We start from the raw sequence: 19,060 nt of genomic DNA, 5'->3' as shown, positions 1-19,060 counted from the left end.
ACTTTCCATCTGCAGAAGTGACACAGCAGACAGCACAACATTACGGCACTGATGCAATGAGTTCTCACCTTTTCAGGCCCAGCAGGCAATCACAGACATACGATAAAGCTTTAAAAGGAGACATAATCGCATGAGGAACAGAGTAGGGCAGAGGTAGTTTTTGTGACTCCACATGGAAAGACATAGATCCTGGAAAAAAGTTGTCATCAGGTAGGGCAGAATGACTGTTTCTGTCATGTGTGTCTCTGCCTTGCAGTCTGCTGGACTGGCAAGTGGCTGGAGGAGCCTCGTCTATTCAGGTGATCAGAAATACAGCCAAGAGGCTGCACCCAAGAACTGACCAGAACTATCTATCACCAGAGAAATCAAAGTTAGAGATCCCTTGCCTACAAAGATGTATTTTAGAATGAAAATGTCCATTTCAGTAGTTTAATCTCATATGGCTAAATCTGTTAGCTAACATGGTCAGAATTCTGTAAAGTTAAACTGCTGATGCTTATCTACTCAGTCATCAGTCATGTACTACAGATGATGGAAGACCTTCTATCATCATCCTAGTTATAAAACATGGAGAGGCTGTTGTCCAGCTCTGTATGTGGTCTCCAGTGCGAGTAAAGAGGTCTCAGTACTGCCTTGAGTTACAACACCCTGATATGTGAATTGCACTCCCTGTGCTCTCCCATCTCTGGAGGAAACAAGCTTCTGTTGCTCTCTATCTAAATGGAAATGCACTCAATTGCATACATAAGAATCATAGAATCATAGAATCACCAGGTTGGAAAAGACCTCTTGGATCATAGAGTCCAACCATTCCTATCTGCCACATGTCAACAAGCCTGTTGCCAATAGGGAGAGTTTCTGGCCTCTTGCAAAAAAGCCACTTCATGGTCCATCAAACATAAATCAGGCCTTTGTGCTCTGTGTATACAAGTTTGTATCAAGCGCAATACTGCACCTCCAGAGTCCTCATGCAGGTGGGGACAGACAAAGCTGTAGCCTCAGGAGGTCCAGTGATGTCAGCCCAGGACTGATTTTATGGAAGGTGGGCTTTATCTTGGAGGCAGCCCCTCCAGTCCAGACACTTAGATAAGTTCAGGCAGAAGCCAAAGAAGCTCAAAATGAAATTTAAGACATTTGACATCCTATCTGAAGAAAGGTCTCTGGTGAGTCAGACATCCAGACAAGTGACTCATTGCCTCCTTTCTCCTTTGAGAAGAAGGCAGCAAGGTCACAGCCTCAGTAAAGGTCTTTTGTGCCATGGTGAATCCAAAACTCTATAATGAAGATATTTCTGACTTGTGGCAAAACATACGTAATTCTGTTGCAAAGAGCTTATCAAAGTATGGGCTTGAAGCAGATACAAACCAGAAACCTTTAGCATGTATTTCTCTCCCAATCAGCAGTGTCTGTCATTGTGCATCTCATTAGGGGTAAATAGCTCCCACTGTGGACACATCAACTGAATTAACTGAAGCCAAGCTTCCTGGGGAAGAGTGTGCAAGTCTTCCTGAAAAGGCCAGATGATCTTTTAAGACAGTCTCTGAAACTTTCATTAAACACAAACCAAAAAGAACAGTCTTCACCCCCACCACAACCCAAACCCACAGAATAGCAAAGTCAGGAGTTAAAATGTTTGAGGTCTTATTTTGACTAAGATGAAATGAAGGTCTCAGAAGATCCAATACAGTGGAGGCACTATTTTTCTAGCTGTTAGCACTAGTGTCTGCATCTGCATCAGATCACTCAAAGAATAAAAATCTCTCCTTTTTACACAGTATTAATAAGTCTGCTAGGACTTAGCACAAGGGATGGAATGCTGTAGGTCAGACTAGAATTTTTTTTTAAATCCAAAGATGCAAGTTATACAGACGTATTTCCAGTTTGACAATGCATACATATCAAGAATATTAACTGTTAAGATCTTAACTGTTCATTGTGGTATTTCTCATTGTTCCTCACGGAAAGGCTACACAACACACCAAGTCACCCCAGACTTCTTTTTGTCCAAAATGTTCATCTTTCAAAATTACTTAAGATGATGAAGAGGTTTATTTGAATTGACAATTAATCGTTTGCTTATTATAACTAGAGGTGGAGGATAATACAGAGGATTTGAAATATAACTTGTTACTCATTTCAGATGCTCCCTTTAATTATTTAGAAACAGTTTTGTATAGAGACATGTGTAAATTAATTGCAAGAAAATCCAAAAGAGATCAGAAAATAACCAGCTTATCTGGCCTCTGAGTATGGAAAAATGAGCACTGCACCTGAAATTAAATTATGTTGTTATTAGAAACTGTCTTCAATCTTAATCTATATGAGAACACACCTGCATTTTCAAACTGTAATTTAACTGGAGGCTTTAGATCACATCCCCTAATTATCTGAAAAGCAAATGGAGCTTATTTATGTTTTATTTAATGCGTTAAAACTAAAATTATGCTAATATTATTCACAAAGTCATCCAGACTTTTTCTTCAGTTTCCCATACATCTTCTTTATCTTCGTGCAAGAAGCCAAAGAAAGGAAAATGTGTACACCATCCTGCATGAACAACAAGAACATTTTCTCTCTTTTCTTTGGTTGATGAGGTAGTTGTGCTACTAGTCTTGACTCAGTACACTAGGAAAATTAAAATCTGACAAAGTTCCACCATCTTCACTATTATAACAATAGAGGATGAAAAAAAAATCTTCACTGATACAATGGGAAGAGTCATGCACTCACATCACTTGCGTGAAGTAGAAAATTAAATAGGAAATTGCAATCACATTATTTAATTGCACCACAGGAATTACCACAGGATCTTCAGCAATTCAACACTCTCTGTAGAATACAACTTCCGCTTCTCATGGAATTAACAGCTCAGGTACAGTCACAGAAAATCTAGATACCATTGTTTTTCTGTTGCAAAAGTGAATGCATTTTTATCAAAGAATGAAATGTAACAATGAAACTTGTGTTTCCCTTTTTCTATGTTAGAACATAGTATGGGGTCACACATGCATTTAAAAGTAACTGTAGTCTTTTATGGTGTTGCTGCCAACTACTCTTTCCCTCCATCTCCAGAGTGGAAGCATCACTAGACTCCGGATACTCACAAGACTCTGCTGTGGCTCCCTTCACTGGGGTCTTCATATTTTGGTTTAACAATTAACATTTAGTTTACCAGCAACTTCAACAGTGCAGATTCCTGTTTCTGATGTCTATGCCACCAGATACAGCCACGAGACCAAACACCTAATGTCTTTGTCAGACAACATCAATTCGAATCCCAGATAGATAACATATATGGGTTTGCAGTAGGGATCATTCAAACCAGTAGAAATCTATGAAGAATATTCATGTTCAAAAGCTAGATTATACTAAATAAATAGTATACATTCAGCAACAACAGCAGACCACATAAATACTCATGCCACACGGTATAAGTTGGTTAAAAGACCAGATACACAGTAAGAAAGAATCTAATGGTTTAAAAGGAATCATGGTGAAATTTAAGATTTCAGATTTATATAAAAACATGAACAATTCAACTTAACTATTTTAGTTTTAAGTACTAATTGAAACTCTGCCTAGTTCTGAAGAAAGTCTTCTGAAGCCATCTTAAAATAATTTTTTTTTAAGAAATGAAAATGTTTAACTATAAATAAACCACATAGAACTGACAGCATCTACAGCAACTGCTGCATGTGTGAGAATAGCCAATCTGCGTAAGGATAGGGAAAATCAATGAAGAAAAATTCAGCATATGTGACTAGCCAGAGACAGGGATATTTCAAGGACAATTAATTTATCACATGTTTAAATAACAAAAGGGTGAAAACACAATTTGATAATTTATTTTACTCATTTCTTTCTTTTGAACATTAAGACTTCATGAAGATTTTCAGGAATACTGGTATTGTTGCAGACCTGTCCAAGTTAGAAATCATCAATACATACTGCCAGTGCAAAAGATTTCCCTTATTTATAACTCGTGCCTGTACAAAGTAAGTCTTTACTGTGAACACTAACAAGTAGATGCCCTTTGAGACCAAGCTTCAGCTATTTGTATCTGCTTTGCACAAGACTGCAGGATATAGGAATTTACCTTTCAGTGACTGTACTCAAGTTAGAAGACTTTGTTACTCTGCATACCGATCCACTCCTGGCAAAGATATTAAAGGCTAGATTCTGCAACTCACTGTAAGTCATGGTTCAAGAGTGTCTGATCTAAAGTTCTCTGCAGTTGAGGAAGCATTCCTTTTGGCTTCATTAACTTTTGTAAAGGGTAATTTGGTATCTGCTGCATGTAACGTGAACAGAAGAAGCAGAATCTAATGGCTTAGGAAGGACAGACAGACAAACTGGTTTGTTATTAACATATTTGATGCAGAAATACACTTACTTAAGTCTAAGATGTAAATCATGATCAGGTCCATTCTCCTGCTAATATGCAAGACCCTCACATCATTAAAATTTAGGAGAGTGCTTGTATATATCAATACTAAAATTCAGATCTAGGTAGATTTATAACAAAAAAAAAATCAGTCTGATAAACTCAGAAGGATTGGGAAAAGCAGCAACTCAATATAGAATTAAATTATCTTTGTGAAATGAAACTAGTAACTGTTAGGTATGAAGTTCACAGCAGATGCAGAATATCATTTGGTGGAGTTATGTTAAAACCCCATCTCGAACTCTTGAGAGGAACAACGATCCTTTTACATTACCTCCACTGAAATCTCCTTTGGTGCCATGGGCCACTTGTGCTCATACTTTTCTTTCACAGTTTGTTCACTGTTCACGGTTGGTGCTGAGTTCTCAGGCCGTACTCCATGGCTTGTTTTGCCCACCAGATTTTGAACTGATTTTACCATATTCTTTAAATCCTCCGGGTATGGAGTGGGATAACGTTTTAGATTTATTTCAACCTGAACATTCATAAAAAGAATTAAAGCACAAATACAAAATGAAAACAGCATGCAAACTAAAACCATGGTTACAGTACTATGACTAAGTGCAAATTCCTCAATTTTTTAGTTAATCTGTTTGAGGTAATGTGTTACATATAGCTATCTTCATGTATTTTTAAGTTCTAGGACTGAAAAATGCTCTCAATTACACTATGTCAACCTATAACGGAATTTCAGTGACATAAAATAATGGATGGGAATGGTTCCCTACAAGCCTATCTTTTACCCTGTGAGAGTATTGTATTTTACTTCTACACTTTACTTGAGACTACTGACATATTAAATTACACTTCTTCAAAACAATACTGGTGTAAATGCAGAATTAATTTAGCTGTATTCAGTGTACTGAATTAATATGAATTATCTATGGCAGCTGAGAACAGAATCTTATCTACTGGGAGCTATTTGCTCTTTGAGATGTATAATGTACATACATGCACTCAAGTGTACCCTACTCTCTTCTTATACAGAAAATACATGAAAACAGACTCAAATCACTACAGAAAAGTCACCCTAAGTCACACCAAATAGCACTTTAACTGACTGACAGACCTACTGATTTTCTAGAAATCTCCATATTTTAAGTTTAGAATTGTTATCATTGGCAGTAGAGAAACATTCCCAAGTCCAGAGCAATCCTAATTTGAAGACAACTCTATGCAATCTTGGGGCTGAGTGAAAGGGGAAGAGCGGCTGCGAAGGTTCATGGATGATACCTCCCCCCATTGTCTCACAAGACATTACACTACAGCAGATTGCTGTGAGGAGAAGGTGCAGCAAATGAACACATCAGGAATGATCCAAGAAGGAAAGACGACATACATGATGTTGACCTCTCCTCATGCCTCCACTGGTCATGGAGACATTTGGTCTGCTGAACATCACATCACATTGTGAGAAAAGGAGGAGGAAACTAAAGCGTGCATCCAAACGAAGCACGACCTCAGCAAGGCAGCTTGGGCTGTGCAGAGAGTGCAGACCTGTCCCTTGAGCCCAGCCTGCAGCAGACACTTCCATCTCAGTGCAAGTCCCTCTCCTCTACAGAGCATCTCATGCCCTCCCATTCTTCACACTGCAAATCTGCCTTTTCCCCTCTGCCTTTTTCTGAGCGGCGAAAGGCAGTTGTGGCTTAAGCACCAAACTTGAGATTCACAACTCACAAAGAGCACACCTTGCGGAGTGGCAAGCCCACTGCTGAGTGCATATTAACAGCCACCAAATACAGTCAGCTAAAACGCAGAAGGCACTGGCTGAGCCTGCAACACTCTGTGGGCTTGAATTTGGGGTGGAAATGCAATAAAATCCTTCAATGAAGTAAAATTACAGCTCCCAGCGCAAGCTGGATGCATCAGGATAACTGCCCCTGATTATGAGGCTGTGAAATCTGAAATTACCCCACATTTCCTATGTGCTAAGTAGCTGGAAGCATATACCACTCTCTTTTACCTCTTTGTGTGCATGAAGTAAGCAAAGGGAACTTAGTTTTAGTAGCTCACTCACTATTATTGTCATTGGATTTTAAATGCCTAACGAGTACAAAAAATGTAATTTTGGATTCAAATGACTATGTTTCGTTGATGGGGATATTTTAGAAGCAAAAGCATGATTGATTTGTAAAATAAAACTACATGAAATACTAGCATACAATTCTGAACCACAATAGAATATAGAACATTACGTATAATAGTTTCTGACATGACTTTAACATAAAACGTTAAAATGTATGACTATGATGTCATATGTTAATAAAGAATTTCAACAGAAAAAATAAATTAAGTCTGTAAAGCATTACTAAAGCTCTGGTTGATTTACGGTTGAAAGAAATCGTATTTAGTTGTGGCCTAATTAGGCAATTGCTCTTTCACAAAATCCACACCATGATTTAAGCATAAGGTCTACAGACAAACGTAGCTAAATGTCAAATTGTAGAGTATATCCTCAGTAAGTACTAGGCAAGGGAAAACTAACTGAAGGACTTCCACAAGATAGAAAAGTCAGAGACAGGTATTTCAGCAAGAGTTTCGTACTACTGTCAGTATTAATATCAGAGTGAAAATATTGGCAGCTGTGGTGGGCTATATCCACTGGAACACAGATACCTTCACCACTGTTTTAGACTTACTTTGCATTGCATTGTGAAGGAAATCTGCACTCCCTGTCAATACCATTCTTGTATGTTTAATGCTACATCGATAGTAGCATAACCCTGAAAAGAGAGCTTTGAAAATTCAAAGATCTGGATGGAAGAAGTCATCAAACAATTTCAATTACCAAATCTATTTTAACATACAGCTGGCTGAGAGTTCAGTTTTAACTATGAAAAATAGAACATGAAAAACTACACGTGCTTTTATAAAATGCTACCAGTGTTGTGGTCACTGCCTACTGATAATTTAAGTTAACCTTCACCCCATAAAAGTCTGGTGAAACTGCTAAAAACAGACATTAAAACCTCCCTAAGACCTACTGCAACACATGGATGGAGTGACACATGCCAAGTTCTCAAAAGGCTCCATCAGCCAGCTTTTAGTCCTTGTGCATACATCTAAACGCAGGTTGGTGAATGGTTCAGTCAAAAAAGTCTTTACAACACTTCTGTGGTTGTTCACATAGGGACATGTATTGACATTATTGGAAAAGAGCACAGACATACCAGAAGGATGCAAATGAGCATTTGTACCTTATTAACATCTTTTCCTTTCACAGCCTGGCAAGGTCTCACAGGTTTGAACAGTTTTATTTCTCTACTTTCAGTTTTTACAAACTATAGGTATCTATGGGCATCTGGTGTACACACTGAGACATGAAAGAGGAGAGGTGCTCTTGTCAAGGTACACAAATGGAAGTATCTGACCAGCTCCTAGCTCCTTGCTTAGCTTTTCATTTAATAGTTCTTCTCTATAGAAGCAACAACCATAGTGTCAGCTGCAAAATTTCATGTTTTGATCTGAGCAGAAGACATTAGTATCATTAGGGAGGAGAGGAACATTGGACTTTATATGGCTGTGGAGGAATCTCATGCAGAAACAGACTCATGTACTACAACATTGGCTTACACCCTCTCTCTGCAGATGAGAGGGAGAACAGGTAAGTAAGAACTCCAGGAAATATGTTTTGGAGTTGGACTGTCTCAGCCTTCAGATAGCCAAGCTACAATGTTACAAAGAGGTGTAGCCCTGGAGGACATCGTTCAAACCACTCTTACTGCCGGTAGCCCAACTAGCCACACGCTGCCCTTCTTCTGTTGTCCTGCAACCGGGCCCAGGCTGCAGCTGGCCAGTACACATCTCTGGGAATGCAAACTATGCTGCACAGACCACGACTTTGCTGGCACCTGCCAGGGATGAGCAAATAGCCCAGGTAAGAAGCACTGCAACCAAAGCATCCATGGCATCCTGAACAGTTCTGGCAGGAAGCCCAGGGGCCTGGGCTCACACCACACACAGACCTCTCACAGCACGGGCACAGGCCAGATATTTTTTGTTAAGTGCTGCTTCTAGGAAATCTGAAAATGTGGCTTTGTTCCTTGGCTGTGTTTGCCTCCCCATTTTCCATACAGCAGATGGCAGCCTTTGAGCTGAAGTACAGGAATAGCATCCAGTGGGTGAGGGATATATTTTTGCTACAAGAAGGGTTTACTCAAAAGAAACACTTGTTTCAGTCATTCATAGCGTTCTGAAATATATTAAAAACAAAATGGCTATCTCTATGCTATAATTACTATAATACATTTTAATGTTTAAAATAATGCCTGAAAATAACATACGATAAAATTACATTCTTCTATGAGGTCAGAAATTGATACCTGCTTCTCTGTTAACATTTCAGTTGTTTTGCACATTTAGACAGCCATATTACCCACAGTGAAAACCGATAAGAAGTGCAGGAACAATATAAAACTCTCCCAGATGCTCTGTTTTCCATGTATGACCCATAAACCTGCAAATCCCCTGGGGTAAAATTTCAGTTTCATCTATATATTAGGAGACAAAGGTTGCTTTTTGAGTTCATTTTCTGTTTTACTAAAGTAGCAGAGTCCCTTACCTCTGGTTACAAAAGTCAGATGAAAATTCCTAATTTAGAAAAATATTAAAAAGAAAAATCCAAAATTTCCAAGGAGATCTAAATGGAATGTTAAATAGCTATTAATAATAGTATTGTTAATTTTTAAAGTAATGTATGATTTAAATCTCCTCATATGATTTTTGTCTCTGGCAATACAATTTATGTTAAAAATTTGCAGTGAAGAAGTCTTGATCTGGGAATAATTCTTTTATAAGATTCAAGAAATAGAAATTTTCATGCCATGTAATAGTAGATTGTCCTGACAATATCCTTCTAACAACATAACTGATTAAGGGCTCAACTGAAAACTCTGGAATTACATTAATTTCAGATAACTGGGGATAGATATCCATATTTTGATCTTCGTTTTTGATATGTTACAAAATTGATGAGTTTTACCCTCTCCACTGCACATTCCCGTGTAACTCCATGAAGCTGCACAGCTCTTGTTGACTTCCATTTTGAGAAGGATATGGAATCCTTGAAGTGATCTAAATATTTCTGAAGAACGAGGTGGTTGGACATTAATTCTAAGTCTCCCAACATTTTGTCTAAATTTTGTCTTTGTGACGAAACACTGATCACAGCAGGAGCCTGACGTTAGGGTCACGGGCCTAAGCGGCGTCTGGAATCAAAGTTTTGCTGTCTGGCCGACAACAGCAAAAGCAGGAATTGTTAACGTGTACGCTGGGGAAAACAGATACGCTATTCTTCCTCAACTGCTGTACCTGATACAGGATGATGAATACTTTTCAGGTATTCAGAACACAAAAATAGTTCAACTCAAGATCTGTAATTTGCACCCTGTCCGTAATATGTGAATACCAGACTAAACCAAACAGCACTTACCTTAACTTTCCCTGCATTTTCCTCCTCTTCCTTCTTTTCTTCAAATTCGAAGGCAACAGTCATACGTTGCTGTCTCTGCTCCTCCCATAAAGTAGGGTTAAAACTATCACTGTCTGATTGGAAATCTACAGTTAAATTGCAAACAGCAATGCACAAGAACAAGTAATTAGCGCACCCAGCAGATGACTGGAAATGATCTAAAAAGTCGTGTTCTTAGCTGATCCTGTAATCTTGGGTTATTGTTTTAAAAGCATTGAGGGGGCAATGAGAGAGGTAAGTGACAAACAATTACAGAGTTTAATATTCAAACTGAAATGAGAGTGATGGGAAGCAACAGTGTTTTGGGGCAGATCTGGGGCTGAGGAGGTGTATGCAAATTCTCTAACTTAACGTAGCTATAGCAGAGCCTGCTGCCAGGCTCAGAGCTCCAACCCCCCCAGTCCAGGATGGGGATCACCCCCAGCACTCTCAAGTGGGTCCAGTCTCTGCAGGGTGAGCTGGCTCTGGCCAACAGCTTGGCCTCAGAGCAGCAAGGCACATCCTAGTATAAGTGGCACGCAAACCCAGTCCCCAGGTTCAAATTATTTACACAAAGCCACTCTTCTGAAAACAAAAAAGTGTTTGAGAAAATGCAAATCCCATGGCCTGAGAATAATGGATTTGCAAAGAGGATTCTTTGTGTACGGCAAAATACAGCCTGCTCTGTGTGCACCACTGGCTTTACCTGTGAGAAGACACACCCACACACAGAACCATCGCTGAAACCCCTTCCTCTCCCTCCCTCTATTTTTCTCTCCACTCTCTAAACAAGCACTGCCCCTGCCTCTGTAAGAATTGCTGATGCCGTTTTACCTTCATCACTGCGGGGTTGCTGGGGAAACATGTAGTTAGTCAGTACTCTCTGCTTTGTTTCTGGGTGAGCCTCAGTCTGCAGTGGAATGAGAGCCTTGGACTGTACAGGAAAGGCAGAACAAAGAACTATTCACTTAGAGCACATGTGTGAACTGAGATGGTATTTCAGTACTTGGTAAACAGAAAATACAAGATTAACAAAAATTCTGTACAAAATTAAACTACTGCTTGGGCTAAGACAAATAGCAATCTGGTGAAAATGTCTCCCCTCCCATTCCTTACTTCTGTAATTCCTGTAATTCCTACTGGGATCAACAGGAGAATGCTAAATAGCAGAAATACTGCTATATTGCATATAATACTGCTAATATTGCATGTTCAGAGACATACCAGTGAGGAAGCTAAAGGATCAGTGGAACAGAGCTGCAACTACACAGTTCAAACACCCACGTAATGGCTGTCACCTATTTTAAGCTAGGACTAACAAGGAGTAAATTCATGATAGTTATCAGTTCATCTGAGGGTAAACTTGGTGCAAAATAATGGAGAATTTACATAGAGGCACTCTGAACATTCAGATCTTACTATTCTGTTTTACTTCAATTGATTATTTTTTCCTACTCTTTGCTCTAATGCAGCATCTGGGAATGACAATGACTGTAACCTATGTTAACCTATGCTGTACTGTAGAGAAGTCAAAATGCTGAGAAAATATTGTACATTTAAAAGGAAGAGTATGGTCAGTGGCTGAACTAAGCAGTCATGCCATTTTTTTAATGGAAATTTGAGTGAAAAATGCGAGAGTCCTAATGGAACACATTAAAATTTACTCATCATTTTCTATTATCTCTCCCACATAGTCTCCTGTCAGCTTTAAATTTTTTTGCTAAGCTACAGATGTAAAAAGCTCACCTAAGGAACAGTGCAAGATGTATGTACCAACATCAGTCTACTGACTGCATTGCATTTGGCTTTGCTCTGGTTCGAGGGCAAGGCTGAATGGTTTGCACTGGCCAGGAGTCAGGAATTTTATCTGACAAACTGATGAAGAAACAACCCCGTCTGCTGGGCCATGCGCTGCGGACAAGCCATGGGCTCTGCTCTGAGTGGTTCTGTAACCAGCACGGCTCAGCCCAGGCAAAGGCACACAGACTCCTGCAAACAGGCAGCTGCAGGACCCGAGTCCTCACAGCTCTTTCAAATGGATAAAGGGATGGATTAATTGCCAGAAGCATGATAATTGGCTGCTGAAGAATTACCCTCATCAACTTCAGTTTAAAAGGTGTAATATCTGACCGTGGGCATTACTGCAAAATGAGAAAGATGAGATTATGAGAATTTATTTAGATGATTAAAAACTCTCAGATTTGTTGAACATTTCTAACATTGCGCAAAGGGAGGGTTCTCTACTTAGAGCTGAATGATGGAAGTGTAAAATTATTCTATCAACCAGCCCTGTGTACTTACTTTAGTGCTCAGAAGCTGGCTGAGCTGTTACTTTTCTCAGTGTTCATGTTATATAATTTGTTTTAAAATAGAATTTTAAAGAATATATAGCAGTGAAACCAAACCCCTTGAAACAAAGAAAGGCAGACTTAAATTTGAAAGGAACTTAAATTTTCTCCAAAACAAGAATAAGTATTCTTGTGCATCTTCTACACACTTAAACTCTCACTGACTTGAATATAATTTAAAATATGCAGGAATAGAACATGGACAGGAAAAGGAAGATGGCAAGAATAGAAGCATAGATTGAGTAAAGGATGGGACAAACTAATAACAAGTTTGGTAACAATGACTCATCTCGTGACTGATAGGAATGGTTGGACTCGATGATCCTGTGGGTCTTTTCCAACCTAGTGATTCTGTGAATTTCTAATTACAAATATTCTCTTGATACCATCGGCCATTATTTACTACTCCTGTAAGGACAGAGAAGCTTAGCTAGATGTGATAAATCCTGAAAATGTGAGCTTTCCAAATTAGTAAATGACATCTGAAAGAATCTGTACCTTGGTATGAAAGTATAATGCTGGACTGGGAGCACACACTTCTAAAACTCTAATACAATCATGTATAAAATTACAGGTTTCATTTACAATCCTTGCTAAGACTTCTAGTCACTAATGAAAATATGAATATTGAAAGTCATTACCTGGTTGTCAGAAAGCCACAAAGCTGCGAGTTCTTTAAGTTTTGTAAAAGTGAATGGCAAATTCTTCAGTCTGTAAATGATAACATTGGAACAATGTGAATCCCTCATTTTCAAAACAGTTTTTTTCCCCAAGATTTGCACTGGAATTGCTATAATTTCATATCTTTATTTTCTTTCACGTTTAACTAAAATATCTTTATCAAATATATAAATATATATATATTTTACTGAAATAATATTTTATCAAGGGTATTCCACACTAAGAGTGACACTTGAAATCTAAAACTACTGACATCACACCCTGAAGGTACTAAGGAGATAATGATATTTTGCCTCAGCTCTAATGTAACCAAAGTTACAGCTTATGACACAGAAAATAGAAAAAAAACGTGGTCCCAGGAAGACATAGGAAAGACCTAATAGGTAGCTAACAAAAATCCTTTTATTGATCATTTAGGTTTTGGAACAGAAATACTCTAGGATTCTTGAAAATTATTTTTTTGCAGAAATGTTAGGAAAAAGATTCAAATAATATAAATACTCACAGTTAACCCGATTAAAATCAAATGAAACAGTAAAAAAAAAAAATGGCGTTTTAATTATACACGCAAACACATTTCCAAAAAGTGATCCTGATGTAGGAATGGGGAAATGATGATTAGATACTTCTGAAAGATTAATTCATATTTTTCCCACTACTCAATTCTGAACGTATTTTATGACTTTTCAGTCTGTACCAACGTGAGAGGGCTGCCCTAACCACACACTGATATACTCTCATCTTTGTGATACAGAAGGTTAAGGAGCTGGAGGGCTGCACAAAGATAAGGACTGGCAAAAGGGATGTCTACAGAGACAAAAGCTAGATGTGATTTAACAAAAATAAAAGAGGAAAACCCTTTTCTGAGGGAGCTAGACAATTCCAGGCTGTGGAAAGAAAGGCTTTTACAGATATATTCTCTCACACTTCACAAACCACTGTCAGATAATCCACTTGCAGAGCACCACCAGGAGAATCGCTGGCCCCTGTACCAGCATATAACTAACAACACTCACACAGTCTTCTCCATGTGACAAATCTAGCTGTATCTCTGGGAGACAAGCACCTCACAAGATTTTGTACCATTGCCTCTATGAAGCGCTTTGAAAGTGTATCCATTACAGAATTACTTTAGATGTATTTTTGCCACAAAGCTGCTACCACTAAAAATTGTGTTATTTCAGAAAGCAGTGTGTACCTACTGTAAGTGATGCATTTTAAAGATCCTGATAAGAACACCTTATACTAAAAATGACTTATCTGTAAAAGTGAAATAAATTGACACCATGTGTAAACATACAGAGTGTGCTACGGCACAATCTCCAATTAAAGGCCTGCATAGATTAGAGCAGTTTTACGTGCGTGCGCATGTTTTAAACAAGAATTAATGCCATAAGAAAGTAAGGAGTGCTTACACTACCTGAAATTTAATTTTCATCCCTGTCTGAACATAAAATGAATACTGCAATGTAGAATAGCATAGTATGTGAGTATGTGACACTCTATAAATTAAGGTTACAAGCTTAAGCTTTAATAGTTAACTAAAGATTCTTCATAGAATGATAGAAGGGATGGAAGGGACATTAAAGATCATCCAGTCCCACCACACTTCCACTAGATCAGGTTGCTCAAAGCCTCATCCAACCTGGCCTTGATGCTCCAGGGATGGGGCATCCATGACTGCTCTGGACAACCTGTTCCAGTGCCTCACCACCTATGAGACATAGCGAAGAAATTCTCACCAGACAGTGTGGAAAACTACATCTGTAATTGTTTTTATAAATCTAAGGGAAATTATATTCACAATACTAGAGGAAACTTTAATTGGTGCTACATATTTGTACGACGTACTAAGTTCTGGTTTTGTTATGCCCTAAGTAAGGAAGCTCAGAGTCTGGGAAGAGTTTCCACTGATTATTGGTTTGAGTAATACAACATATGAAGAGCTTACCAAACACCTAGGGGAATTCCTTCTAGATTAATCAATGCATATATCATGCTTTTGTGACATTCACAAAGAATTTTCAAATAATAACCCACGCATGAAAAATTTATGTCAAAACATATTTAGAGTTAATCATAACAAGCAGCAGAACCAGTCAGTTGGTCAAGCTCAGAGACAGGTGCTGTTTGTGACAGTTCTACAAGGTAGCTCTCAAAAATTGATAATAATAGGGTTTTCAAAGTGCAAAAGTTTAAAAGTTGAGAAGTTTAAAACATGATTCATATCAACCCATCACCATACTGTTCACAAAACCACTTGTGGATATACAAGGCCAGGAGTAATTACCTTTTTGGCAATGAGGAATATCATATAATTAAATAACTAAATGCAAAAAGAGGAGGTACACCAGGGAACAGTATTATTTTTTTTTTAATGAATGGATAATGTAATCTTAGGATCCTTTTTCGTCTAACTTCTGTGGGTGAGACTCAGAGCAGTAATTGAGTTTTTACCCTAGGACAGAAGCAGCAGCAGCGCAAATACAAAAAGCTGATGACTCTTTCAGCTCTTCTTTAAGTACAATCTAAAACTAAAAGAAAGGTTACTTACCAGTAACCGATGCTCTTTGAGAAGTGTAGCCCAAATGTACATTCTAACAATTCTACCTCTCAATCACAGGACTCATACCTGGAAGGACTCTGAGGAGAGAGGAGAAGCAGATGGAAGACAAATGTATGTGCGGACTACACATTGTGAAGAACACCGGTTACTGGTAAGACATCTTTTTTTCTTTGAATGAATCCCATGTGCACTCTTAACAGTGTCTGAATCCAAGCAGCTATCCCCAATGACTCATTATGTGATGGAGGTCTCACTGTCTTTCATGCAAGCAGTAACTGCACAACTACTTTATCAAAAGCTGCACTGGTTCTTGAAGCACTGGAGACAGGGTTATGCCTGGCAAAGACGAGTATGAACCTCCAGGTATCTGCAGAGCAACTATCTGGAATCAAAACTTTCCTGACTGCAGAGCATGAAGCCACCTAAGCTCTGGTCTGATGCTCACTAGCCTCATTGGATTCCACTCTTGCAATCTGATAGTGAGTCAGGATTCAACTCATCATTGCCTTTTGTTGTGTAGAGACAACTGAATACTGCATTTCTCAGGGATGAAGAGCCTGTAACATGGTTGAAAAGGTTTGGAATTGTAAAGATAAAAGGAGAGAGGACTCCCAGCTGTGGAGACGAGAAGTATATAGTATAAGAGTGTATGCATGGGGAAGAAAAACTGGAGTCTAATTCCGTGCTTAAAATGGAATTCTAACATGAATATTTGAAGAAAGCCCTGGGATTAAAACACTTGCTGGTCAATTAAGATCAGCAAGGTACAACTTATATATGTTCTTATCTTATGATGAGGGCCTTCAGAAGACAAGGAACAAGAGCAAAAGCCCTTCGTAGCTGAAACCAAAGTTTTTAAAATGCACTGGAAAAGGACTTCAAACACTAACCCACCTTTGAGCAAAACGTGTCAACTCACAAAAATTCAAGATTCTCCTTAGCCTGAGCAGCAAAGATGTCAATGTCAGGATTGCCTCCTTCTTCAAAGACATCCAATCAGGATTTTAAACCAAATCTCCCAAAATGTTTCTGACTTTTAGACCTGTACAAGCTCTAGACAGTGCAAAGGAGGGAGAGTTCCTCTCTTCCTCTTTACATGCTGCATCACAGTTGTCCATCTCTCCATATGTAAGAGAGAGGGAACAGACTGCAAATTTTCCGTGCATTCTGGCAAGACAAGTTCAAAGCAACCAACACAGCTGTACTTTACATGCCTTGAACCAGAGCACACTCTCCATGCCATGAGGAACATGTCCAGAATGAACATTCTTTTGATGACAAAAGGGCATCTCTCAATAAACACTTAAACAGCCCATCGACTAGCAGAGAAAGTCAGGGGGATGAAGACAATGACACAAAAGGCTAACGAATACACCAGTGCACCATTTACAGTCACAGCTGTAGACACTGGAGGTGAAATTTGGCATGCAACAAAGTAGAAGGAGATGACCCCGAGGTATCAATCACTGTGATGAACCAGCGGTGGACTGATACCCAGTAGAAGACTGTGTTCCCTTTGTAACACTATACATCCATGATAATCAGCATGGATTGATAGTCATGGTGATAGTCTGTTCCCTCTGCAAGGAGAAGAACATGCAAGGATGCGTGAGCAACAGGACATCTGCCAGAATGGACATGAAATCCTCTCTGATGTCAAGAGGAGAAACTCATAAAGGACTAGCCAGATAAATTCTGAAAGAATATGTGCTCATATGCACAGTCCAGCCCCACTGATTACACAGTACAGAGAGCATTAGCTGCTCTTCAGAAGATGTGTGCAGAGATTACAGCTTTTGTGCCAAAAAGGCTCCATCAGCAGTGTTTGCTGTAAATGGGTCTGCCTTAGAGAGATGAGCTCAGCAGGTCTCATACCAAGCTGACCCATGTTCCAGGGCCCAGGATCCCTTCACCATAAGGTGATCACTGACTCCTTGGCTCTAATATTGTCTTTCTGCTCTGCTTGCATGTCTGTGTCTCTTCTGCCAACGGCTTGCAGGGGTATCCAGGAAAAGAGCTGGTATGCTCTACCTTCTCTGTCATATCTGAAGCAGGAAGAGTAGAAGGGCAAAACTGTTGTGGTGACACGGGAAGGTTCCTAGCAACAAGCAGAGACCAAATACACTCCTTATTAGCATGTACATGTGGACTCATTCAAAGAAAGAGTAGATATTACCTTAATGTTAATATGAATGTGAAAATGGGAAAACAGAGAAGTAAAAAAAAAAAAGTAAAAATCCAACATTACGATGGCATCTGAACTTTGTCCAACTTCTTTGGTGTCAAAAACATTGAAACTTTTTTGTTTCATTAAAGTTGAAAGTTCCATAACAAAGCATCATCACAACATCTCAGCGGAGCAACATTAACCTCCACTGGAACTGATACCAAGAAAGGAAGAAAAATTGACTACCCAAAGCCCTCAAGAAAAGCACATGAGACAATTCAGCCAGGTTTAAGGGCTGAAGGTATATGGTCTGAGTCAGTTCCTATGTCTCCCAGTCTAGGTTGCACCCTCCCACTGGTTCTGCAATGCCTACAGCTCATGGTACATTTTTCAGACAGTCTCGGAGAACAGTTTCCCACCAAAACAAATCAAGGTTCTTTTCTCTTGCCCTTCTCATACCTGCTTTGTGTACAGCCACCGTTTGCCCTTACCTGACTCCATGGTAAGAATATGGACTGTGAGGAGTGTCATAAAGTGTCAAAAACAAGTATAGTTTCTTCCATTTTCAGAGAGATAAATCAGCTCAGTGACTTGTCCAATGAGCCCTGAGCAAGCTCAAGGGCATATGTAGGGCTACCAGCCAGCGCCAACGGGGGAGTGGGAAGGACAGCAGCTGAAACATTACACCCCAAGGAACATCCTGTAATTGGGATGCTAGTCCCATAACTACCTTCCTCCACAGTGGAAATCTCAGTCCTCTCTTATACCCAGGCAGCTAGGGAAAAAGCAAGGTGACACAGGGCTGCTGTTCTGGTGGCATCCAGCTGCCAGGACAGCTTGGTCAGGAAACCTTGCCTGCTCACCATCTCCACTGTCTCCTCCCAGCAGAGAGCCACCTCCTTCCTTCTCTCACCCCAGCAACAGCATTCAAAATCAGTAATTACACATGAAGCCACGTGCCTGAAATCATCAGCTGACTTGGCTGAAAAGTAACTGAGCAAAAACAAAATAGGGGAGGGAGGAGGAAGAAAGACTTGTTTTCTGCTTCCTCAACGCAAACTCATAGCAGAATTAAAGGTCTGAAAAGAGGACAGTGATCCAGCTCAGACTGGCTTCATGTGCCATGGAAGCTGCAGCATCTTGGACTCCCAAGAGCCCCTGAACCAGCACTGTCCTCTTTCCTCCCGACTCCTATGCCCACTCCATGCCTTCTCCCACAAACCTCTACAGCTGGCTATGCAGTAACAAGGTGGGACAGCCTCTGGAAATGTTCAGCTGAAAATTAACCATATTTCTGATAAGCTGCCTTCATCTGTATCACTCACGTATTCAACATGACCATAAACCTGGACGAAATGGCACCAGGGCAGGACAGGGTATGTAGATGTGGGATCAGTGAGGGGAA

At 39.5% G+C, this 19,060-nt stretch overlaps 1 protein-coding gene across 5 annotated transcripts in view; it reads right to left on the bottom strand.

Annotated features, from left to right (window-relative positions):
- LOC138723162 (leucine-rich repeat-containing protein 7-like) overlaps positions 1-19,060 on the bottom strand; it is a 175,350-nt gene that overhangs the window by 30,782 nt on the left and 125,508 nt on the right. For 3 of the 5 annotated variants that reach the window (XM_069862063.1, XM_069862059.1, XM_069862061.1), the window contains exons 13-16: positions 12,883-12,952; positions 10,728-10,827; positions 9,876-10,000; positions 4,719-4,919 (exon numbers count right to left, since the gene is read on the bottom strand). In XM_069862063.1, coding sequence (XP_069718164.1) covers positions 4,719-4,919; positions 9,876-10,000; positions 10,728-10,827; positions 12,883-12,952 — 496 coding nt within the window. The remainder of the gene's footprint in view (positions 1-4,718; positions 4,920-9,875; positions 10,001-10,727; positions 10,828-12,882; positions 12,953-19,060) is intronic. The other 2 variants (XM_069862060.1, XM_069862062.1) reach the window with 2 other exon arrangements.

This window comes from Phaenicophaeus curvirostris, chromosome 8 (genome assembly GCF_032191515.1).
Source record: "Phaenicophaeus curvirostris isolate KB17595 chromosome 8, BPBGC_Pcur_1.0, whole genome shotgun sequence".
Lineage (NCBI taxonomy): Eukaryota > Metazoa > Chordata > Aves > Cuculiformes > Cuculidae > Phaenicophaeus > Phaenicophaeus curvirostris.
This window is presented reverse-complemented; position numbering and strand designations above follow the sequence as displayed.